This window comes from Pseudonaja textilis, chromosome 3 (genome assembly GCF_049901715.1).
Source record: "Pseudonaja textilis isolate UNSWEBS1 chromosome 3, rPseTex1.2, whole genome shotgun sequence".
NCBI classification, from domain to species: domain Eukaryota; kingdom Metazoa; phylum Chordata; class Lepidosauria; order Squamata; family Elapidae; genus Pseudonaja; species Pseudonaja textilis.
Genome location: NC_141992.1, coordinates 129,422,941 through 129,447,785, shown reverse-complemented (window position 1 = coordinate 129,447,785; position 24,845 = coordinate 129,422,941). Strand labels below are relative to the sequence as shown.

At 38.2% G+C, this 24,845-nt stretch overlaps 1 protein-coding gene across 1 annotated transcript in view; it reads left to right on the top strand.

Moving 5' to 3' along the window:
* PIGN (phosphatidylinositol glycan anchor biosynthesis class N) overlaps positions 1-24,845 on the top strand; it is a 77,520-nt gene that overhangs the window by 8,805 nt on the left and 43,870 nt on the right. Inside the window, exons 2-12 of the mRNA XM_026701071.2 lie at positions 4,358-4,626; positions 6,520-6,641; positions 8,039-8,137; positions 8,908-9,014; positions 9,676-9,800; positions 12,752-12,882; positions 17,496-17,612; positions 18,989-19,029; positions 19,701-19,760; positions 21,225-21,317; positions 22,276-22,331. Of these exons, the coding sequence (XP_026556856.2) occupies positions 4,400-4,626; positions 6,520-6,641; positions 8,039-8,137; positions 8,908-9,014; positions 9,676-9,800; positions 12,752-12,882; positions 17,496-17,612; positions 18,989-19,029; positions 19,701-19,760; positions 21,225-21,317; positions 22,276-22,331 (1,178 nt within the window). The 5' untranslated portion in view covers positions 4,358-4,399. The remainder of the gene's footprint in view (positions 1-4,357; positions 4,627-6,519; positions 6,642-8,038; positions 8,138-8,907; positions 9,015-9,675; positions 9,801-12,751; positions 12,883-17,495; positions 17,613-18,988; positions 19,030-19,700; positions 19,761-21,224; positions 21,318-22,275; positions 22,332-24,845) is intronic.

Genomic DNA, 24,845 nt, shown 5'->3' with positions numbered 1-24,845 from the left:
ATATTTTTTTCCTGAGTAAGATGAGAACAGGGCCTTCCTTCTCGTCTTCGCAAAACTGGGGAGCGCCCGGAGGACCACGTGATGGTGAGAGGCGTTCCTCAATCTCAAGCTCAGCCTGTGAGAGCCGAGACTGGAGCTCCTCCCAACCTGGACGCTCTCGACAGCTCTATGAAAAGAAGCGTATCAGGTAAGAACCAACGCCCCGCCCCATCTCATCTGCCAAGAAGAAAAAATTGAGCTAGAAAATGGGTTCCACGAGAAGTTGCAAAGATTGATGGAGAAGCACACCCTGAAAATGGAGCATCTACAGCAAGAGCTACTAAGAGAACATCAGCGAGAGCTCCAGGAACAAAAGCAAAAAACAGAGACCGTACTGAAGGAGAAAATGGCCCTGCAGAAGATAGCTGAAAGCTTGAAGAAGCAGGTATCTGAACTGAAAGCCAGGAATCAGCAATTAGAATTGGAAAATGCTGAACTTGGCCATCGGCTACAACTTTAAAAGCACAACTACAATGACGTGGGAAAATACCCGAACAAAGCTGAATGCCATACATGTAAGTACCCACGAAAACTTAAGAAAACACACACACACACACACACACACACACACATATACACTTTAATTTTTCTTATATTTTAGTTGAACTTTAAATATTGTCTTAGCTCAGTTCAATACAGTGGGTTAAAATATTGCTTCTAAAATATGAACTGTGCTACTTCACGTCAAGGGGAGTTTATATGAATTTTTGTTATGAGTGGTAAATAGACAAAACAAAAAAACTGTTAAACAGCAGCCTCCCTTATCTAGGTATCCTCCAAATTCTGTTCCTCTAATCTCAATCCAATGGGATAATAGCTAGGACCATTGGAATGGTAAGATGTATATATGTATATGGAGGACATTCCTGCTTTGGAATGTCTGAAATAGGATTCAAATCTACTAAAGTGAATGATGTAGTCTAAACTATATTTTTAGTCAACTGCTTTTGGGAATATTGCAGATCTTGCTAAATAGAGCCAGAGTTACCTGGTTCAGAACAGTAGATTCTAAAAGATGGCACTAGGGCTTCATTACCTACAAACCTGTAATAAATTGCATAAGTCTCTTAGAGATTTTGCATGGGAATTGTTGATGCAGAGACATAGCTGGATAAATCAAATGATATTAATCGAATATTTAATTCTCAAGGACCTTTTTACCTTGGGTTTTCTGAATTGCTTAGCTGTATTTACAATTTAAAGCAAATGACATGTATTATTGCAATGTAAAATAATCAGTGAAAATCTTGTCTGGAAGCTCTTTTGAGGGACTACATTAGTTACCTAGACGCATACAAATGACGAGTCATTCAAAAAATATCTTATCAAATATATCATGATAGCTCATGCAACATATTTATATTAATTTATGTCATGCAAACATATTTATATTGATTTAGGGTGTGAGCAGAGTGCATGAGTCTTGATTATTTCTACAATTATTTTTTCTAATATTTAAGGTATTGGATCCAAATTTGTATTTATCTATGATTTAGAAGGTCATTTCAGCTGAATGGGGAACCATAGAACCTGGTTAACATCCAAGGCAGTCCTTACTATTGAACAATATAGTAGCAACAATTTCAGCATAAATTTCTTAGGTGACATTTTGGCTTGGTTTGTGCTTATTTATAAATTAATTTTTTCCTATCTCCTTGACAATCTGGATTGAATAATCTCTGATATTTTTTTAAACCTGCCATTTAGAAAAATAGCATCTATTCACACTTTTTAGCAATATGCATGTTATGGTATTTGAAAATGCATTTTCAGTTGATTCTTTTAAATTATATATAGCAGACTTGTAATGCTCATTGGAGCATAGGTTTTTTGAAAAACGTGACTAAAATATTTTTTGTGACTTGTTTCTGTGTTTTAAATATCTCCTTTCATTTGTTTACCCTATTCATCTGACAAATCTTTATAGATGTTTCTTTCTTGTTGAAAACATAAATAGAAATGGCTAGTGAATGGTGACATATTTTATAAAGATTAATATTTTGGCCTTTAAAAAAGCAAAGCAGTGTCAACATCCCAGCTTTGTGAGGCAAACTTTTCAAAAGATATTAGGCATTAAATAGAGTAGTTTTGGGAAAAATAAGATCTGCATTTTGCTTCAGTATGTCTACATTTTTATTCAGCTTAAAAACAGGCGTGTCCAATCTTGGCAACTTTAAAATCTATTGATTTCAATTCCCAGAATTCCTCAAGTAGCCATGATGGCTGAGAAATTCTGGGAGTTGAAGTCCACAAGCCTTAAAGTTGCTAAGGTTGGATACCCCTGACCTAAAGGGACCTGGTTCAATAGAAGGCTGCAGCCAAAATTGTTTTCACCAGTTTATTAGCCTGTAGCTTTACTGGAAGAAATAGGCAGTTCTTTGTCAAGCAATGATGGAATTGCCTGAGAATAACTGCCTGATCTGTTTCTTTTTTAAAAAAAAAATATGTTGCATTCTTGGAGCTTGGTTTAGAGCCCCAAAACTCTAACCTGTGTTTTGAATTGGTGCTTTGAGGGAAGTGGGGTAGAATTTAGCTCTGATCCAAAGTGGCTTGGCAGCTTTTGTAAAGAGCAAGTTCATGTGATGAAGTCCAGTGTCCAAAGTACAAAAGTTCCAAATGGCCCTTTGGAGAGATAGCTAATTGAGATCTGGCCTTCATAGTTCAGGGGTGGATGACTCAGTGGGTATATTTTTATAGATGGTTATTTTTATTTTGATCTCTTGAAGAGAGAATTTTGGGAGTTTTAGGTGGTAGAAAATGTAATAATATAATATCAGAATCATGTTACTGCGTGCCTATATTGAAAAACATTGATTGCCAGTTCTATGAGTACACTGTTATGCCTAATTTAGGCTCAGGTTTTAAATGTATTTTGTCCATTTTCTTTCACATCATTTCCTAATGGTGTGAAAAGCAATTAAGCAATTAATCAACTGCTTTTTGTTGGATATCAGCTTTTGTAAAAGAAAAAGAAAGGATGAGGGAATGAGGAAAATAAATACAGATCTGCAATGCTGCAAAATTGCATCAAAGCACAGCACAGCACAGCAAAAAATAAATGTTTCTGATATGGTTTTTTTCATTATAAATGCCACCTGTTACTTTTATTTTAGGCTTCTAAGAAAGAAGCATTTTTTCCACTAATTACTCTATTTGTGTTTCATTAGTTTTATAATGTTTATGTTTTATTTTAGAAGGTAATTGCTTCTGATTGCCTGTTATTGTTTAATAATTTAATAACTAAATAAGGTAATTAAGCTCAAGATTTTAAATTAATTAGCTGCTCCAATGCTTAATTCAATGTTTCACACAGTGTGGATCTCTCAGCAGTCTGAAAAATCAAAACTGGTTACTAGCCTTTGTTAAAACAGAACATAATATTTTTATGTATTTTATTTATTAAACATATTTGCTGCCCAGCTGTACACAAGGTGACTTTAAAATCCTATCAAGCAAATGTGAGAAATAGTTGTGGCAGCCAATCTATCAATTTTAATTTTTAATATATTTTAAATATTGATAAATGTAATCCATACGAACAAAAACTCTTCTGGGGAGTCCTCCATAATTTTTAAACATGGGAAAAGATCCTGAGAGAAATAAATTTAAGAAACACTGGCTTAATAATGCAGGCAACACCTCAATGCACGTATGTTGGCATTAGGACTAAATAAATCTTTTGAAGGAACTTCTTGACAATATGGGGGAAACACATTAAAAAAATCTCTTTTTTATGGTTAAAGCAGAAATTTTGCAAACTTTCTATGCTTTCAGACTGTCATTGCATTGCAGGTAGTTCTTGACTTGCAGCCATAATTGAGCCCCAAATTTCTGTTGTTGAATGAGATTGTTGTTATGTGAATTTTGCGCCATTTTATGACCTTTTCCCTGCTTTTATTAACTGAATCACTGAAATTAAGTAACTAACACACCTATTAAGTGAATTTTGCTTGTCAGAAGGTGGAAAAGATAATCCCATGATTATCTTGTCCTGCAGCCATCATAAGTATGAATCAGTTGCCAAGTGTCTGAATTTTGATCACGTGACCATGGAGATGTTTGCAATGCATGTAAGTGTGAAAAAGGATCATGAGTCATTTTTTTCCAGTGCCAGTGTAACTTCAAACAGTCAACCAAATCAACTGTTGTAAATCAAGGACTACCTGTCCTTGTGATTGCACAACCTTTTTTCATGAACAAGCAGTCTCGTCCTCCAGTATGCTTGAATATTATTAGCTATTTGTGGATCAACAATGTTTGTCAGGATACAATGATTTCCTACTTCACTGACCTATAATTACTTTTGATTGTTTTTTAGTGTTGGATTCCTTGTTCACATCCTCGCTGACAACATATCGCCATGAATAAGCAACTTTTTATAGTTGCTGGTATTCTGGTACATTGTGTGTTCCTGATCTCTATCTTTGACATTTATTTCACCTCTCCTCTGGTCCATGGAATGACTCCTCATCAAATTCTGCTGCCGCCACCTGCACAACGCTTAGTACTGTTTGTTGCGGATGGGCTACGTGCAGATTCACTATATGCGTTGGACGGCAGTGGCAATTCTAATGCACCTTTCCTTAGGTAACTTTGTTTTTCTTCCCATATTTGTTATAAGTACTGCTTGCTAAATGAAAGAAGTTATTATTCAAGTCTAGGTGTTGAAATTAGATCATTTAGTTCTTATCTTTAAGGGAGGTAAACCCCAAGTACTTAACTATGACATTTTGTCAACTGTTCTAATTATGAGCAATTACATAATGACTGTCTTCCGAATCCAGCCTTGGGTTTGCATATTTTCCTGTCTCCCTCTCTAGCATGTCATGAATGTGTATATTACTCAGTTTGTATTAAAAAACTCAGCAGTGGATAACCTTACTTAATTTAAACCATGCTTTGCAACTGAGGTAAGAAAAAAACCCTTCACCTTTTGAAAGTGGCATTTTCAAGGCTTAGTTCATATGTAATGCTAAGCTATAAGGTAGCACATTTACTCTTGTCTTAATATGCTCTAATATCTATCCAGCATACAATATAGATCAGGGCTGTTAAACTCCCCAGGAGTCATGTGTCATGTGCTGGCCACGCCCATGCCCATTTTAGCAAAGGGGGAAAAAGTCCAGATACGTCTCATGATGCTGCCTTGACGATATGAGTTTGACACCCCTGGTTTAGATAGTCCTCGATTTACAGCTGCAGTTGAGCCCCAAATTTCTTTCTGTTAAGTGAGTTTTGCTCCATTTTATGACCTTTCTTGCCTCAGTTGTTAAGTGAATCACTGCAGTTGATAAGTTAGTAACCTCTGATTGTTAAGTGAATCTTTCTTCCCCATTGGCTTTGCTTGTTAGAAGGTTGCAAAAGGTGATCACATGACCTTGGGACACAGTATAAGTATGAGAGTTGCCAAGCATCTGTATTTTGATCACATGGGGATGCTGCAAAGTTTGTAAGTGTGAAAAATGGTCATAAGTCACTTTTTTCAGTGACCTTGTAACTTTGAAAGGTCACTAAATGAACTGTTTTAAGTCTAGGATTACTCTAATTGTAGATTATTTGTTTTAAATGTAATGGCATGCTGCATTTAATTTAAAAATGGAAGTGCCATTCTGAAGGAGCAGAGACAGAGTATCTGGTTCAGAAGATTATTCTTACAACTTTGTTAAGGCAAATTAATGTCCTCCAGATGTATTGGAGTTCAACTGCTGTCTGCTTAAACCAGCTGCATTGATTCGTTGAATCTGTAGCCTCAAATATCTAGAATACATCAGGTTTTCTATGTCTGACTTTTTTGAGCATAGTTTAAAGCAGGGATAGACAACCTGATGTGTTCTAGATATTTGAGCCTACAGATTCAATGAATCAATGCAGAACTATTTCAGCCGTATAAGTTCTTTCCACTTTTTAAACCATTTCTTTTTCATGGGTTCATAGTAATGAAGATATAATCAGGGTTGGAGGTCATAAATGGAATAAAAAAACCACAATACCAAAATCCCTACAAGTGACTGCTAAACAAGCTAATGAAATAGTACAGTAAGATTACTATCAAAGATTTCTGCTTTCGTGTGTTGAACCTAACGTTTGAACATTTTATACATTTTTAACTCACTGCTTCTATTAAAACAGTCTCTCTGAAACTTGGCAACTTTAAGATGTGGATTTTAACTCCCAGAATTCCCTAGCCAGCATGGCTGGCTGAGGAATTTTGGGAATTGAAGTCCATGCATTTTAAAGTTGCCAAGTTTCAGAAAAACTACTAGATTAAGCTATGCATGTCATGTAAAAGTGCTTTAATATTATGCTTGAATTGAATTACTAGCTTTCGTGTCTAACTTAAATATGAGCATTCTTGTTTTTACAAGCTGAGTCCCTGATATCGTTCCCTTTTTTTCATGGCATCCTAAAGTAGATCCAGTACTTGAAATGTAAGTGAACTATGCCATCAGCCTTTTAATTTAGAATCAATCTTTCTTTCAGGAATATCATAGCTTCAAAAGGCAGTTGGGGAGTATCTCATACTCGTGTTCCAACAGAATCTAGACCTGGGCATGTTGCTCTAATAGCTGGATTTTATGAAGATGTCAGTGCTGTTGCCAGAGGTATGAAACATCCAATTTATTTCAACAAAAAAGAAAGGACTTTCTATATCTTTTGCAGCTCCTTTTCCTATATAATGAACATGGGAGCTGCTGTGTGTAAATTAGATTGTCAATTTGTGGTAATTTTCTCTGTGTCCTATAGCTATTTTATTATTCTAGAAGACCTCTTATATAAAGAGAAATGAGATGGCTGGGTTAAGTTGTAGTTTGATTAGTTATGCTTTATTGAATTACTGTAATCATAACTGGGTAAGCTCATGCTTCATCATAAACCATAATGTGGTTTATTTCGTTTTAGTATATTAAAGAACTCAGTCTATGTCTTTGAAATCCACCTATTTTAAATTTTTGTAAATGGGAAGGAAGCTACTACTTTATAGAATTATGGCAGTATGTCAGTTTTCCATTATGAGAACACAACTTAAATGCAGTCAGGTATTATGAGTTTGAGACTAGTGTTCAACTTTTATTACTGTATCTAAATGATATTTGCAGTACAATTCTGTGTATGATTACTAAGAAATAAATTATTAGTTTTAGTGGGGTCTGTTCTCAGATAAATATGAACAGAACTCGTCCTAACTCATTCTCATTCTCTCTCCGTATACATGTATGAATTGATATATACCTCTGTGTGTGTGTTTGGAAAGAAGGATTAGTTTTTATTTTCTCATCTTTGGCTCAAGGGTACATAATGTATTGCTGATTTATTACATTATAGTATATGATAACGTATTTTTAGCTCAGGGAAGTAAATAGAGTTTGAAACAATAGCTTGTTGGCTTCTTGCTTACAGTTATGCTTTAGTATGATGTGTGAATGAAGACCTATAGAATAAAGTAAAATAACTATCATTTGCTTCTGGTTTCTGTGATTCCTGGCTCATTTTTTTATGCCGATTTTAGACCTTAAACAAATTCCTGGAAATGCAAGAAGACATTTGAGGAAACAAATGGAAAACAAATAAAGATTACTCAGAAGAATCCAGTATTGTTTTATTTGTTTGAATTAATGAATAAGCCATAATTAAAACAAGCTACAACTTTACGTAATACTATATATGCATAAGACCTTTCTTTGAAATTTCCAATATCACTGAGGTTTTTCAGATAGATTCTTCAGGCAATTTTTAGTGAACATTGGCATAAAAATAGATTGAAAATCTATTATTTCTGTGTCAGGAATTTTGAAATATTTTCACATTTTCTATACAAAAGTTACAATTTTCCCATGTTAAAAATAAGTATGTACTTGCTAATTAAATGCAATGTTATGGATTCACTTTCCCCAAATGAATATAATACCTTTATAGCTTTTAACAACTGGCACCAAATCTTACTTTTCCCTCTTTAAAAAAAAAGCAAATAACTTTGACAGTGCATTTTTTTGAGTTACAGGATGGAAAGAAAATCCAGTGGAATTTGATTCTATTTTCAATGAAAGTAAATATACTTGGAGCTGGGGAAGTCCAGATATTCTTCCTATGTTTGCTAAAGGTAAGCTTATGTTAGCGTTATTGATTCTTCATTTATAGAATAGTAAAGATTTATAATTAATTGCAATAACCAATAATTGAATGTTCATTTCCCAGAAAAACCCTTTGTAGCACTTACAAAGTTTGATCATTCTTAATTAATGACAACATGCACCTCTGTGCTAAATGTTCTGCTGATGAACTGTAATTGCAGATACTGTTTTGGGATTTTCAGTGAATTTATTCTTCTGACTATTTTAGTCCATGTGTGTTTTTAAAACACTGCCTAAATCAGATGAGTCACATGCTGGGCATGCCCACCCCTTGTTTAGCGAAGGTGAAAAAAGTTGTAATGACAATGTGACGCCACGTGTTTGACATCCCTGGCCTAGATAATTGGCAGATTTATTTTCTTCAAAAAGTCAACAAGTTTTTACAATACATGCAGTACTGTGTAAGTCTTGGGCTGCCATGAAATTTGTTGTTGTATCAATGGTATAATGACCATATAATATAATGCTTTGTTTGATAAAGTGTTTGTTACAAGCCCAAGACTCCTCTTGCTAGCTTCCCATCATTTTGGTAGTTGTTTACATATCATCTGGAAGGAAAAATTATTTTTAACTAAATTATCCATCTAAGTATATACGCACTTTCTAAAAGTTGGTGTGAAATAACTCTAGGTACTTTAAGGTACATTTAAGTGAAGATAAAATATGTTTTGAAAAGACTTAGGGAAACTGAGTTAAAAATATAGCTATCCTTTTCTTCAACTGGAATGTTTGGTTGCAGGTGCTACTGGTGATCACGTTTACACCAACTGCTATAAAGCTGAAAGAGAAGATTTTGCAGCTGAAGATGCCACTATACTGGACACTTGGGTTTTTGACCAGGTTAAGGTGAATAAAAATCTTTGTTTTGCATCCCTCTTATATGACTGGCAGAGCATAATTTACAAATTTGTGCTATCTCCTTTATTCCCTGTTGTTTCTGATTTTTTTTTTTAAACTGTGGTACATTTTAAATAAAGTGGGTTTTTAGGTAGTCTTCAGCTATCTATTATAGGGCAATTTTATGTTGGATTTTCTTGTCATTTGCTCAAAGGTTTGTAGTATAATGTGTCCATATTTCCATTTGAAGAAAGAATTAGAGGTTTCTGTGTACAGAATACAACTAGAATTGATGTCTTTAAATTATGAATATTCTTACCTTCTGCTTCCTAAGTACTCCTTCAGTATTTTTACTTAGGATTTATTTTTGTTATAAAAGTCAGTGGGAAAAGAATCTGAGGAAAAATGTGAAGATGAGAATCAATGTTAGATACTCCCATTTGTCTAAAAGGCATTTCAAGGGTGTGTAAGTCATTTAGATTTAAGTTACCTTTTTGAACATATTTTCTGTAGAAATGAATATAAGGACCACATTCTATAGAGGAATTTATCTAAATGTCTTCCTTCCAGGTTCTTCTGCGTGATAATTGCTGACACAATAGCAAGTTCTAACTTTCTGGTTAGAACTGTTTCTGGTGCTCAGAGTAATTTACTTGGTTTTCTGATCTAGGATTTCTTCAACTCGGCTAAAAACAATGAAACATTGTTTTCTAAACTTCATGAACAAAAAATCATTTTCTTCCTGCACTTATTAGGATTAGATACAAATGGTCATGCTCATCGGCCTCATTCAAGGTAAAAATGTATGATTTATATTTTTTAAATATACAAGTGAAACTCAAAAAATTAGAATATCATGCAAAAATTCATTTATTTCAGTAATGCAACTTAAAATGTGACTTTATGAGATAGACTCATTACATGCAAAGCAAGATAGTTCAAGCCATGATGTGTTATAATTGAGATGATTATGGCTTACAGCTCATGAAAAGCCCAAATCCACAATCTCAGAAAATTAGAATATTGTGAAAAGATTCAATATTCTAGGCTCAAAGTGTCTCACTCTAATCAGCTAATTAAGCCATAACACCTGCAAAGGGTTCCTGAGCCTTTAAATGGTCTATCAGTCTGGTTCAGTAGGAATCACAATAATGGGAAAGACTGCTGACTTAACAGAAAACCATCATTGACACCCTCCATAAGGAGGGAAAGCCTCAAAAGGTAATTGCAAAAGAAGTTGGATGTTCCCAAAATGCTGTATCAAAACACATTAATAGAAAGTTATGTGGAAGGGAAAAGTGTGGAAGAAAAAGGTGCACAAGCAGCAGGGATGACCGTAGCCTGGAGAGGATTGTCAGGAAAAGGCCATTCAAAAGTGTTGGGGACTTTCACAAGGAGTGGACTGAGGCTGGAGTCAGTGCATCAAGAGCCACCACACTCAGACAGATCCTGGACATGGGCTTCAAATGTCGTATTCCTCTTGTCAAGCCGCTCCTGAACAACAAACAATGTCAGAAGCGTCTTACCCGGGCTAAAGAAAAACAGACCTGGTCTGTTGCTCAGTGGTCCAAAGTCCTCTTTTCTGATGAGAGCAACTTTTGAATCTCATTTGGAAACCAAGGACCCAGAGTCTGGAGGAAGAATGGAGAGGCACACACTGCAAGATGCTTGAAGTCCAGTGTGAAGTTTCCATAGTCTGTGTTGATTTGGGGAGCCATGTCATCTGCTGGTGTTGGTCCACTGTGCTTCATTAAGTCCAGGCTCAATGCAGCCGTCTACCAGGAGATTTTGGAGCACTTCATGCTTCCTTCCGCAGACGAGCTTTATGGGGATGCTGACTTCATTTTCCAGCAGGACTTGGCACCTACCTACACTGCCAAAAGCACCAAAACCTGGTTCACTGACCGTGGAATTACTGTGCTTAATTGGCCAGCAAACTCGCCTGACCCGAGCCCCACGCTGCATTGAGGCAGTAATTGCTGCAAAAGAGGCCCAAACCAAGTACTGAATACATATGCATGCTTAAACTTTTCAGAGGTCCGATATTGTTCTATGTACAATCCTTGTTTTATTGATTGCATGTAATATTCTAATTTTCTGAGATTGTGGATTTGGGGTTTTCATGAGCGGTAATCCATCATCATCACAATTATGACAAATCACGGCTTGAACTATCTTGCTTTGCATGTAATGAGTCTATCTCATGTATTAGTTTCACCTTTTAAGGTGTATTACTGAAATAAATGAACTTTTGCACAATATTCTAATTTTTCAAGTTTTACCTGTAATATAAGTACAACAAAAGCTATACAATTTTAAATACCTTTAATTTATATTATCCAGTGATTCAGTGGATTCAAGACTTGATGTTACTTCCAACTTACGATCAAATTATTTATAGATATAGGTTACAGTATATATAAATGATTATGAATTATGCAAATCCTTTATTGAAAGTGCTTTGTAAAATTTGTATAAACATGTATGAGAAGTCTTTATAAGTCTCTTTGGTGTTTGGCTTTCTTTTTTCTTTTCCTTTTATTGTTCTTTCTTTTTCCTATTCTGTTTACTAAATAAAGGCATTTTTGCAGAGTACACTTGATATGTGAGAGAATTAGCAATGTGCCTAAATCCTCCATTGAAATTAATAGGATAAAAAGTATGTAACTATATTTGAACAATTTCTTTTGTGTGGTTTAATTTTCAGTTTTATTTTAACTGGGTTAATTTTGTTATAATGATTATATCTATATCAAGTGAGAGATGAATTTATGACTCTGGAAAAAATGGGTTAACTCATTTATGTAAAATCTGTAGGTTAGACAGTTTGCTAACACCTTGTACCATAATCTTTCCAAACTTTGTGGTAAAGCTTTAAGCTTTTTAATAATTCTCAAATTAAGAAGCTTGATGTGTTAGACAAGTGAGGGATTACAAATATCTTCTGACACAGCATGAAAGAGAATGGGGCAAAGTTGCTATTGAGGAAAAGACCAGTTTGATAAGCATGGCTCCTTCTGCATTAATAATAAATGTTACTTTTTTATATGCTTGATGGAAGGACTGGAACATTCTATATTTATAAGAAGTGTTAATGTCTTGTACTAAAATAATAATGTAATAGTAACTCCTTAAAGACAGAACAAAGTGAAAAAAAAGAAAAATGTTTAAACTGGACTATATAGACAGCTGGAATGTTTTCCCACAGAAGTTATTCCTTAATCACCAAGTTCTGCCATGGCAATTCCCATGAAGTGGAATCAACATGTTTGAATTGGAAGGCCATATAATTTATTTAATAATAAATAAATAAAGCAAGCAAGTTATGGCATGTAAGTTTGATGTTTTCTTTCTTTCTTTCTTCATTTTCTTTCTTTCTTTTTTTGAGAATTTGAAGTCTCAAAGGATATTTTGGGAAATGTAACAGGTTAACACCATTACAATCTGAATGTGCGGGTGAAAAAATGACAACTTATAATAAAAAAATATTTCAAACAGACTTTCATCCAAATAAACTATTGCATTTTGATTCTTTTGATCATTTTGGAATGTCATGTTTGAAAATTAAATGCTTGGAGTGCTTTACATTCAGTTGTCTAATGTGATGTGCAAAGAAAGGAATAATGTAAAAAATAAACTAGACAGAAAACATTTAATGCTTTTATTATTATTCATTGGTCCTATTTTTAAATCTTGTGCAAATGTACTTCTAGATTCACAATTACAATCTTTTGCTTTTTCTGTAGGGAATATAAGAACAATATCAGGAAAGTTGATGAAGGTATACAAGAAATTGTTTCAGTGGTTGAGGGCTTCTATGGAAATGATGGCAACACGGCCTTTATCTTAACTTCTGACCATGGAATGACAGACTGGGGTGAGATTTTATTTCAGAACACTATAAAGGTTCAGCTCAGAAAATCTTTGTCCATTGTGGTATTCCATGTTTTGCTTTCTTTATTCATCACACAAGCCAGTATTTTCTTTACATAAGATTATTTATATTTTGGAATTTAAATATTTAGAAATGTGCTATATTTATATTCACAGCACTATTGTCATTTAGAAACAAAGAGAATAGATATTACAGATGCAGAGTAATACAGGTAGTCCTCAACTTATGACCACAACTGAGCCCCAAATTTCCATTGCTAAGTTAGACAGCTGTTAAGTGTGTTTTGCTCCATTTTATGACCTTTCTTGTCACTGTTGTTAAGTAAATTACTACAGTTGCTAGGTTAGTAACATGGTTGTGAAGTGAATCTGGCATCCCCATTGACTTTGCTTGTCAGAAGGTCGCAAAAGGGGATCACATGAACTTGGAACAATGCAATGGTCATTAATATATTCCAGTTGCCAAGGGTCCAAATTTTGATCATGTGATCATGGAGATGCTACAAAGGCTGTAAGCGTGAAAAATGGTCAGAAGTCACTTTTTTCATTGCTGTTGTATCTCCAAACAATCACTAAATAAATGGCTATAAGCCAAGGGCCGCTTGTCTAAATATAGCCTAGCATGACTACATTCTCAACTGAATCAGTCTTATCTTAGAAGCAGCCTAGTATTGGAGATACATCTGAAGCAATCCTTTTATAACTGTTCCATCCAATGTTAAACTTGGAAAAAATTATTAAAGGAGTCTTTAGGGCAGTGGTGGCTAACCATTTTGGGCTCCTGTGCCAAAAATGGTGTGTGTGCTTGCACATTCACACTTGTGTGCCAGCACCCAGAAGGAAATGCGTGCCCCCCCAAACCCTATGCATGTGCATGCAATCCCCACCTACCCACCCCCACCACCCCCTTACATGCACTGCACCTCACAGCTGATTTTCAGCTGGTTTGAGGCCTTTTTCGGCCTCCCAGAGGCTTGAGGAAGGCTTTTGCAGGCTTCTGCAGGCTTTGCAGGCCGAAAACTAGCCCCATTTCATCACTTGCAGTATTTTTGGAAAAGCAGGAAGTGATGAAATGGGTCTAGTTTTCGGCCTGCAAAGCCTGCAGAAGCCTTCCTCAAGCCTTTGGGAGGTCAAAAAAGGCTTCAAACCAGGCAAAAATCAGCTGTGAGGTGCGAGCATGCACAGTAAGGTAAATTTGCCTGCAGCTCGCATGCTGGCACAAATGGCTCTGCGTGCCATTTGTGGCACGTGTGCCATAGGTTCGCCATCATGGCCTCAGGGTATCTCAAGATTTACAATAGACAAAGCATATACATTATCTGCAGATTTGGTCTTTGGTATATATTCATATCAAACCATTAGTTCATTTAAAAGGCAAAAGTGAATCAGTGATCAATTGGGTGTTCTGAAGCTTATTGTGGGGAGTGAAAGAGAGAGAGGTATGATAAGAAGGGAAAAGTCATTGTCAGGGAAAAGAGGAAAGTTATTTTATTCTTAAATAGCCACATCCTTCCTGAATCATGGGCATATTATGAGGTCCCAATCAGTGGTGGGTTTCAAAAAAATTTCCTACCAGTTCGGAGAGTTCACTTCATGCACGCATGCGCAGGCTTCAAACACAGCCCTCTATCTTAACACTGGTGAGCTGTGCTGTTTTTTTAGCTCAGCTGAAGCGCGGCAATTTGCTCTGCAATGTGAATCAGCTGAGCTAATAAACAACAGAATATAGGAGAGGGTAAGAGGTAAGAGTAGGGGTGGGTGGGCTGGGCCAGCCAGAGGTGGTATTTGCTGATTCTTTGAACCAGTCAAAATTTTTGCTACTGGTCAGAGCCGGCTGAATACCACCTCTGGCCTCAATAGATTACTTTGTTAGGAATACAGATTGCCCATCACTGAATTTAGAGATATTTCAGTAATAACACCTAAGATGTTCCGATTGAAAGTGAAAAAAGCTCAGTGTAGATGTGACTAAGCTACAAATAATAAATGAAAGCAAATTGAGCTGGAATTAGGAACAAAAGAACCAAAGCTTAGACTTTAGTAGGTGGTTTACAAGAAGAAGAGAAACATCAAGATCATATAGGATGGGTTGACTAATGTGTAGCCAGGTCCCTACTACCTAAGTAATCATGCTTAATGATGAGAAATGCAGGAGCAAAATATAAAGGGATTTCAGAATGATGTTCAAGCTAAGAAATGGGAAGAGAAAAGTGGCAGACTCATTTTAAGCAAATGAGAGATCTTGAGTTATTAAAAATGATTAAAAAATTGGAGTGACAATTAAGCCTGATGAAATTAATGAGCAAACAGTTTGTTATACCGTGTTTCTCCAACAATATGGTCTCCCCCAATAGGAAGTCCCAGCATGTTTTATAGGCATAAAATGAAATTAAGCCCCTCCCCCCAAATTAAGGCCTATATTAAACATGCAAAATGGGGAGGATGGCGGGGGGGCTTGCCATTATGAAGTACTTTTGTTGCATACCAGGATATGGTGCTGCCTGCGTTGACCTCGACGTTAGTGGGGCACTTCATATTGGGAGACCTTCCGCCACCATTGCTTTCCTTTCTCCTCGTTCTGCTGCAGCATTTAGAGCTACGCCGTGGCATTTGGCGCAGCCACGCAGTGTTTGGTGCAGCCACGCACGGCCAGTCAGGGCTCCACCCTGCAACCGGAGCCCGGTGGAGACACTCGGCTTCAGGCGCTCCTGTTGCCGCCTTCCCAGGCATCGTTTGAAGGCAAAGCCCATTCTTTTAAAAATGATTCCGTACTACCCCTACGACAAAGCCTCCCCTGCCCAAGAGGGCAGCCCAACCCCACGTGGGGAGGCGAATCTCCCGGGGCCACAGCTCAGGATCGGCCAACCTGGGGAGAAGCGCCCAGCCGCCATCCCTGCCTGGTGCCGGGCAGAGTGCCAAGAGTTTCGCCTGGGGCGCCCAGCGCCTCTCCGCTGGGCCATCCGCTCATCCTGCCAGGGCTGCACCGAAGCCAGGAGGGCTGGGTAGCCAGGAAAGCGAGCCGCAGGTGCACACCCGCCTGCCAAGAGAAAGAGACGGGCCGACCCGAGCTTGGCTTCCCAAGTCCCTCCAGCCTGACCCCAAAGGGGCCACTGGGAGAGGCTGCCTGAGGCAGTGATAGCACCCACCCATCCATCCATGGACAAGGAGGCAAGGCGACGGCAGCGCTGCTTCCCTGGTCGGCGGGTCCGGCGGAGAGATCCTGAAGCTGCCCATCCTTTCCACCCCTAGCCCAGCCCGTCCCCATCCCCATGCATCTCCAAAAGAGCCAGCAGCTCTAAATGCTGCAGTGGCATGGACATCAGGCAGAGGCACTCACTCGGTGGGGCTCAGCTCGGAGGAGGATGTGGTGCAGGCTATCGCCTTGCCTCCCTGTCCACGGATGGGTGGGCGCTATCACTGCCTTGGGTGACCTCTCCTGGTGGCCCCTTTGGGGTCAGGCTGGAGGGACCTGGGGAGGAAGGCAAGCTCGGGGCAGCCTGGCTCTTTAGCTTGGCAGGTGGGCGCGCACCCGCAGCTTGCTTTCCCAGCTCTGCCCAGCCCACCCAGCTCCGGCGCAGCCCTGGGGGGGGTGAGCGGAGGGCTTGGGGAGGCGCTCGCTGCCTTGTCCAGAGCTCCGCCGCTGGGTAGGAGGGCCTGCCTGTCAGCTGCACTGGGCAACCCAGGCGAAGATCTTTGCACTCTGCCCAGCGCCAGGCAGGGATGGCGGCTGGGTGCTTCTCCCGGGGTGGGCCGACCCTGCACTACGGCCCCGGGAGATTTGCCTCCCCACGTGCAGTTTGGCTGCCCTCTTCGGCAGGGGAGGTTTTGTCGTACCAGTAGTAGGATGATATTTTTAAAAGAATGGGCTTTGCCTTCGAACGATGCCCGGGAAGGCAGTGACAGGAGTGCCTGAAGCCGAGTATCTCCACCAGGCTCTGGTTGCAAGGAGGAGCCCTGGTTGGCCCTGCGTGGCTGTGCCAAATGCCGCGTGGCTGCGCCAAATGCCGCGGCGTTGCTCCAAACGCCACAGCAGCACAGGGAGAAGGGAAAGCAACGGTGGCGGAAGGTCTCCCGATATGGAGTGCCCCACCAATGCTGAGGTCAACATCCAAACCGTCGCTGCCTGCCCGCCCGAGTATGCAGGGGGTGGAATTAAGTCACCCCGAAAAGACAGCCTAGCCGTTTTTTCAGGGCTCAAAAAAAAAATAAGGCCCGGCCTTATTTTGTGAGAAATACGGTAGAAGAGTTGACAAAACTTTTACTATTATGTAAAGAAATGAAGTGCCTGAGGCATCTGTAGGAATTTGAGTAAACCTTAGTTTTAGGTTGTTGGTTGGTAGTAGTAGATACAGAGAAATGCTATATGAATATATAATTGAAAATCCAGATTGGGGCAATCCTTCAGAAGCCTAAAGGCAGTTGTAGGTAAACTGTGAAGCAAAAGGGAAAGTTGCATGAAGAAATAATTTGAATGGTATTGAAGCTGCAGACTGCCCTCTAGATGAGCAGAGTAGGGAAATGGTATTCAAAAGCCAGCTTTAAAAATAATAATAATAACAATAATATAACGTTGGCTTATTTTCTGTATGTGTTTAGGGACTCATGGAGCAAGTCATCCATCAGAAACATTAACACCCCTAATTGCTTGGGGAGCAGGAATCAAATATCCTCGGATGGTTACCTCACAGCCATATGAAGACACATTTTTAAAAGGTAATTATTTGTGCAATTATTGTGCAATTATTTGTGTAATACCTTTTTTATACAGACAAAAGGACAGTTTTTAGTGTTATTAGCTGCTGCTGCTGTTACATTGATAAAATCCTCATTAAATGAATGGGGAGTAAACTTTTACTAGAAACCATTATATTTAGGTGGATTCTCACAATGCTCAATAACATTTGAGCCACTGTTTTTCATATTCATAATGCAAATCCTCCTTTGCAGAAAATAAATTTTACTTGAAACTTTTGATTTGTGGGCCTGATTTTATGAGCCGGATGTAGTTTTAAACAGGGCTAGTTTGGTCCCTTGTCATCTTTAATCAAACTTAATTAAATAGATTAATGCATTTAAATTAATTGTAAATTAGCAGATTTTCAGATGACTTTAATTTTTCTTCATGATACCTGAAATCATCAGCATTCTTCTTGTTTGCCCAGGTGTCCTGCTTCCCACATTTAATCTTCACTTTGCTCATACTGTTTAACATCATACTCTCTGTGAGTATGAATCATTCTTGTGTCCAAGGTTGATTTTCCTATATTGGAAATGTGAGGGATAATTAAGTTTAAAATTAACTGTGTAGTGTAATAATCCAAGATAAAAATAGGCATATCTTCCACCCCTTAAAAGAACACATTAAATGAAGTGCTAAGATGAACCTAACATTAACCAAATGTAAGAAATTACTCATGGATGCTGAACACATTAACAGAACTGGTCATCTCATGTCCAACCAAGTATTCAGGTCATCTTTGTAATGCTGTTAGTGTTTTTGGGACTAATAAAATAATAAAAATGAACATAACAAGCATATAGTTCTAATAGAATTTTATCTACTATTTCTGGGGTGGGGAAAAAGTAATCTTTGCTAGAAAGACTATTGGCTGTTTAATTAACTAATAATCTGGATTTGGACAATGAGCCACAGAACTATGGCCAGATTGGTTAAAGAAAAATGCATGATTTTAGAATGTGCTGCAGCTCTCTGCCTTAACTGTTTCTGGATCATTTTCTGGTTTACTGTATTTTATTTAGTAAATTTATGTGGCTGCCCATCTCACTTGAAGTAGATTACCTATACATAAAGCTGACCCTAATCAGTGATTTATCAACATATAGCTGTCCATCCAAGAGAAGGTCTTGGATATTCTGATGTGTAGCTTTTCCTTTGTGATTCTTCAGATTCAGATTAAAGTGATTTGTGTACCCGTGAGTAAATTTCTTAATACTATATTCTGCCACTTGAGCACAAATATATTTTAATATAAAGAAAAGCTATCAGAAGGATAAGCTTATAACTGCTAAGTATCAAAAGAGTTATCTTTTCCCCTCATAAATTATCATTCTTTTTTCCTCACTTACAGAATGGAAGCTGGAGATGTGGAAACGCCAAGATGTGAATCAGGTATCTGGTTGCTTCAAACCCACTGTTTTTTTAACTTACTTTATTTTAAGATGGTACAAAGAAACATAATTATGATAATAAGTTATATTAATGGGCAGGCCCCTCTGCCTCCAGTTTTTGTCAGTCAGTCAGTCAATCTCTGTCTGTCTGTCTGTCTGTCTGTCTGTCTGTCTGTCTGTCTGTCTATCTATCTATCTATCTATCTATCTATCTATCTATCTATCTATCTATCTATCTATGTCACTAATTCATTCTGTTTGATGCTTGTTTTATTAATTGTTTATAGCCAAAATTTGAAATGGGTTTACCTGCTGATAGTATAAATATGGGACATGCTTTCAGCACAAGAACTGCACTATAGTGGGAATATTATATCTGTAATACCCTTCCTGGTTTCTAAAGCAACATTGCTTGCCCATCCATTGTTACCATTATGGAGACAATTTTGTTTGCAGAGCATTTATTCTCAGTGCTCTGTTGACACAGATTGAATTCTTACGAACGATGCATAATATAAGTTCCCATCCATTAAACATGGAAACAATTTTTTAATTATCTGAAAGGATGTCATGCATATAGAAATGTTTTATGAAAATACATCATAAAAGAGACTTCAGCTTTTAATTTTGCTTAAGTATGCATTCAAAGGAGACTTTTTTGTCTGCTTGTAGGCTGACATTGCACCACTGATGGCTTCCCTTATTGGAGTTCCTTTTCCTCTGAATTCAGTGGTAAGTTAATATGCTATTTTTCTTCTCAATGGAAAATGACCCGTGTTGAAATTTCTCTATAGACCAGGTTCACATTTTACATGAAACCATGGTTTGTTTAATCACATTATTAAATGAACCACAAATGGCTGGATATATACAAAATCATGACCTTGCTTCCAGTAAGGGTCAGGGTCCCTCATGGACAGATTGGTGAACACTATTGTGTCCTTCTCACCTGGGTGATTTCTCTCCCCTCACCCCAGTCCCTCCTTAGATTCTTCCTTTTAATTAAACTTATATCAAAATAAATAGATAAGTGCAAAGATTAACTTCAAAATATACAAAGTGCTATCACTGAGCAACAGTATAGAGAAACTGTCTCACTGAACCGGTTGTTACACTGGTTGAATCCCACCCCTGGTTAACTTGAATACTGTTTCTGGGAGCAAGAAATTTAGAAGAAATATTCTGTGATGTAATAGGGAAAGTGTTGAACCAGGGCTAGGAAGAGCCAAGTTCAAGTCTTCTCTTGACTATAGAAACTCACTGAGTGATTACATGATTATCTACGTACTTCATAGGATTGTTGTTTTAGGGGTAAGAGAAGACTTTAGAGAAGCAGGTATAAATTTAATGGATAAATAAAAAATAATACATACTTTTGGGAGAAATTATGCATTTGAAAATTTGGTTTATATTATCTTTAGGGAAGAAGCCTTAGTCATACTCATTCTTTAATCTATGTGTGCTTGGAAAAATGTATTTTATTGGGGGTTCAGATAATTGTTACTTTGTGTGAGTGAGTGTGTGTGTGTGAGAGAGGGGGGGAGGGAGGGAGGGAGATTAATAATTCATTTGATAATTGAATCACTTCTTCAATTCACAGTCACCCTCTTTATGACTTCATAGCAGCTGATTCATGAAATTATAATCCCGCATGAAATGAACTGAAATGTCTAATGTTCCACTTTATAGAATGGAGCCCTGAAATTGTATTTTCAATTTTTAATAAGCAAAACACTTGCCTAATAATTGTCATATCTATCAACCAACCTTTATAAGGAGAAGTAAGGTTAAAATATTGTGAATGAATACACAACCTCTGAGAGAAGAGAACTTCATTTGTAAACCAAGATGCTTTTATCTGATATGCAAGATGACTCTCTCTCTCTCACACACAATGGGGTAGCTAAACCCATTTATTTTTTGGAAGTTATCTAAAGGGGTCAGTCTTACATAGCATTCTGTGGACAATTTTTCTTTTCTTCAATGTGCATGAAGGGTCCCGTTTCAAAGCTGACATTTATGCTACTATTAGTAGAAGATGTGTACTGATTCATTGTGAATAATATGGTTCTCTAATTCTGAAGGTACTGTTTTACTTTATGTACTGTAAGATGTCATAGTTCTTAGTAAAAATGCTTGCTTTTCTGGGCCTGGATTATGCTGCTAAATATTAATTCTGTTTTTTGGCCCCCTCAGGGTGTTTTACCTCTTGAATACTTGAATAATACTGCCCAATTTAAGGCAGAGAGCATGCTTACCAACGCTGTCCAGATTCTTGAACAATTTAAGGTACGTAAGCTATTGCTGAAATGTGTAAACTGCACATTCATATGAATATTTCCAGTAGAAAAATCAGATTGTCATAGTAGAAATAGAAACAACATAGGAAGTTGTAGTCTATACTTACAATTTAGTATGATAGAAGGATTGTTGCTAAATGAAAAACAGTAGTATTATGAAAAAAAACTAGCTTAAATCCTTAAAACTCTTTTTTTTACTGGGACAGCCAATATTTTCCATTGTCTTAAAAAAATCTAAATGATTCAAGGAACTTGTTAATTAAAACATAGAATTTAATTTCTATGGGTCGAACTTCCATAACTGATATGAATTGATGTCATTGAAAGCGGTGCATTTTAATCAAGGTGTAGAATTGCTCCTATAATTCAATTCTGATGTTATTAGGACTGGCATACTTCCTATTCCAACCACTAGAAGATGATTTAAGAGTTGAGATTTAAATTTTGGTTGTCACTATTTATTGCTTCCCGTTACACAAAATGGAGGTTAGATCTTTAAGCTGCTTGACAGCAGGATACTTCAAGGACAATAGGTTCCTCCAGTGTGAAGATCTAGTAATTAATATTATCGTGGAAACCTTGCCTGAAATCAGGAAATAAATCCTGTCAGTTTTGGAAATCATTCCCTAAAGACGGTTGCCTTGCTCCCTCCTAATTGCTTTTTATTCACATTGCAAAGACTTTAATTTTGAGAAGGGTTTTGAGGAATAAATTGTTCTTTGTGAACCACTTTTACTATTGCTAACCTCAATCTTTAAGATATATGTTACTAATTTATTAATTTTAAATTATTTTGACATATAAATGGCATTGTTATTTAACTTAGCTATGATTAGTAGTCAGTTAGTTAGTAGAACAAAATGAAGACCATATCTTTGTTTCAGTCATTCATTTTACACAAAACTACTTTGTTAACAATGCTGCTTGTTTTTTTCCTGTGTGTTCAGGTTAAGATGGCTCAGAAGAAGAAAACTACATTATCATTCTTGTTTTCACCATTCAAGTAAGTACATGTTCCATTCTTAGAATATATCTTTTAAAGCAGTCATAAAGGAAGGAATACTATATTGAAACTAAATTTCAGTCAGATAAATGAGAGTTGGACAAGATTAGTATTTGGGGGATCAAATAAATAGAATCCACAATTTAAAATCAGAGCCCTAGCTGAATTTCATTCTAGACATAATTGAAAGGGAAAGGGAAGCTATGATGCAATTTAATTCTAATTTTAATTTTAATTTGATTCTACTTGACTGATAATTATTTTGCTCAATGAACTAGATCTTTCTCAATCTTTAATGTTTAGACAAGAACAGTGAGCTTGGAGATTTTATAAACTAGTATTTAAAACAAAGTACCGTATATACTCGAGTATAAGTCGACCCGAATATAAGCCGAGGCACCTAATTTTGCCTCAAAAAACTGGGAAAACTTATTGACTGGAGTATAAGCCGAGTTTTTCAGCACATTTTTTGTGCTGAAAAAAACCCCCTCGGCTTATACTCAAGTGAGATTCCCTCTGAAAAAAAAAATGGTGTGGAGCTCCAGATCTGGGCAGCCACTTCTCTGCTTCCGTGTTTCCTTTGCAACTTGTAAGCATGGGGGGTAATCGGAAGCAGAAAAGTTCTTGCATGAGGATATATTGTTTTTTCTTTATTTAACTGTTTTTAGGGGGTGGGAAAGACCCACCGTCATGTGAGAATGCTCAGACATGAAATCTATCCGCCTGAAAATAAGTGTGTGTGTGTGGCGGGGGGATTTTAACAGAGGGAAGACATAGGAAGAAGGCAAAAGTGACGGAAGATCCTTCAGGGGAAACTGAGGGGGAGACTCACCCTTGGTCCAGATGAGCCCCCTTCCCCGTCCCTAAGGAAGCAGAGGCAGCCAGCAAGGGCAGGCAAGCCCCGCTTCGCGGACTCCGTCCGTCCTCGCTCCCACCCACCCACCCAAAGCCACGAAGTTCCCCAATCGCACAGCCCAGAATCGCCCTCCCCTCAGGGGTCAGCAACGACGCCCGGTGTTTCCTGAAACAAGAAGCTCCGCCGTGCAATGAAAGCTCCCTGGCTCTAGGCTCAGAAAACAATGCGAGCCAAGGTGGCTTCGTTTCCTCAGCCCTAGCTGCTTTCAGTCCGCTCGGGAGGAGGAGGGGGAGGAGGAGGTGGTGGCAGCGGCTCGCGTTGTTTTCTGAGATGCAGAAAACAGGCGGGCCAGTCCATAGCATCAATGCCTTCGTCTTGCAGGAACTGCTGATACACTCCAGCCACATGAGGTCTAGCATTGTCTTGCATTAGGAGGAACCCAGGGCCAACCACACCAGCATATGGTCTCACAAGGGGTCTGAGGATCTCATCTTGGTACCTAATGGCAGTCAGGCTACCTCTGGCGAGCACATGGAGGGCTGTGCGGCCCCCTAAAGAAATGCCACCCCACACCATTACTGACTCACTGCCAAACCGGTCATGCTGGAGGATGTTGCAGGCAGCAGAACATTTTCCATGGCATCTCCAGACTCTGTCACGTCTGTCACATGTGCTCAGTGTGAACCTGCTTCCATCTGTAAAGAGCACAGGGCGCCAGTGGCGAATTTGCCAATCTTGGTGTTCTCTGGCAAATGCCAAACGTCCTGCATGGTGTTGGGCTGTGAGCACAACCCCCACCTGTGGACCCTCATACCACCTTCATGGAGCCTGTTTCTGACCATATGAGCAGCCACATGCACATTTGTGGCCCGCTGGAGGTCATTTTGCAGGGCTCTGGCAGTGTTCCTCCTGTCCCTCCTTGCACAAAGGCGGAGGTGGTGGTCCTGATGCTGGGTTGTTGCCCTCCTACGGCCTCCTCCACATCTCCTGATGTACTGGCCTGTCTCCTGGTTGCACCTCCATGCTCTGGACACTACGCTGACAGACACAGCAAACCTTCTTGCCACAGCTCGCATTGATGTGCCATCCTGGATGAGCTGTACTACCTGAGCCACTTGTGTGGGTTGTAGGCTGTCTCAGGCTACCATTAGAGTGAAAGCACTGCCAGCATTCCAAAGTGACCAAACCATCAGCCAGAAAGCATAGGAACTGAGAAGTGGTCTGTGGTCACCACCTGCAGAACCACTCCTTTATTAGGGATGTCTTGCTAACTGCCTCTGCTGTCCACCTGTTGTCTATTCCATTTGCACAACAGCATGTGAAATTGATTGTCAATCAATGTTGCTACCTAAGTGGACAGTTTGATTTCACAGAAGTGTGACTGAGTTCGAGTTACATTGTGTTGTTTAAGTGTTCCCTTTATTTTTTTGAACAGTGTATTTATTAATTAAATTTATAAGCTGCCCATCTTACCTCCAAGGTAACTCTGAGAGTTTTATAATCATTTAATGGAGAACAATATTTCACTATGGTATTTCAGAGACAATAACTTGTTATTTGATAAGATGTGAGAATTTCCCTAACTTGTTGTCTCTTTCAACAACATAATTCTCTGGGCTGTAGGACTGGGAAATAAATCCTAATTATGTCTTCCCCTT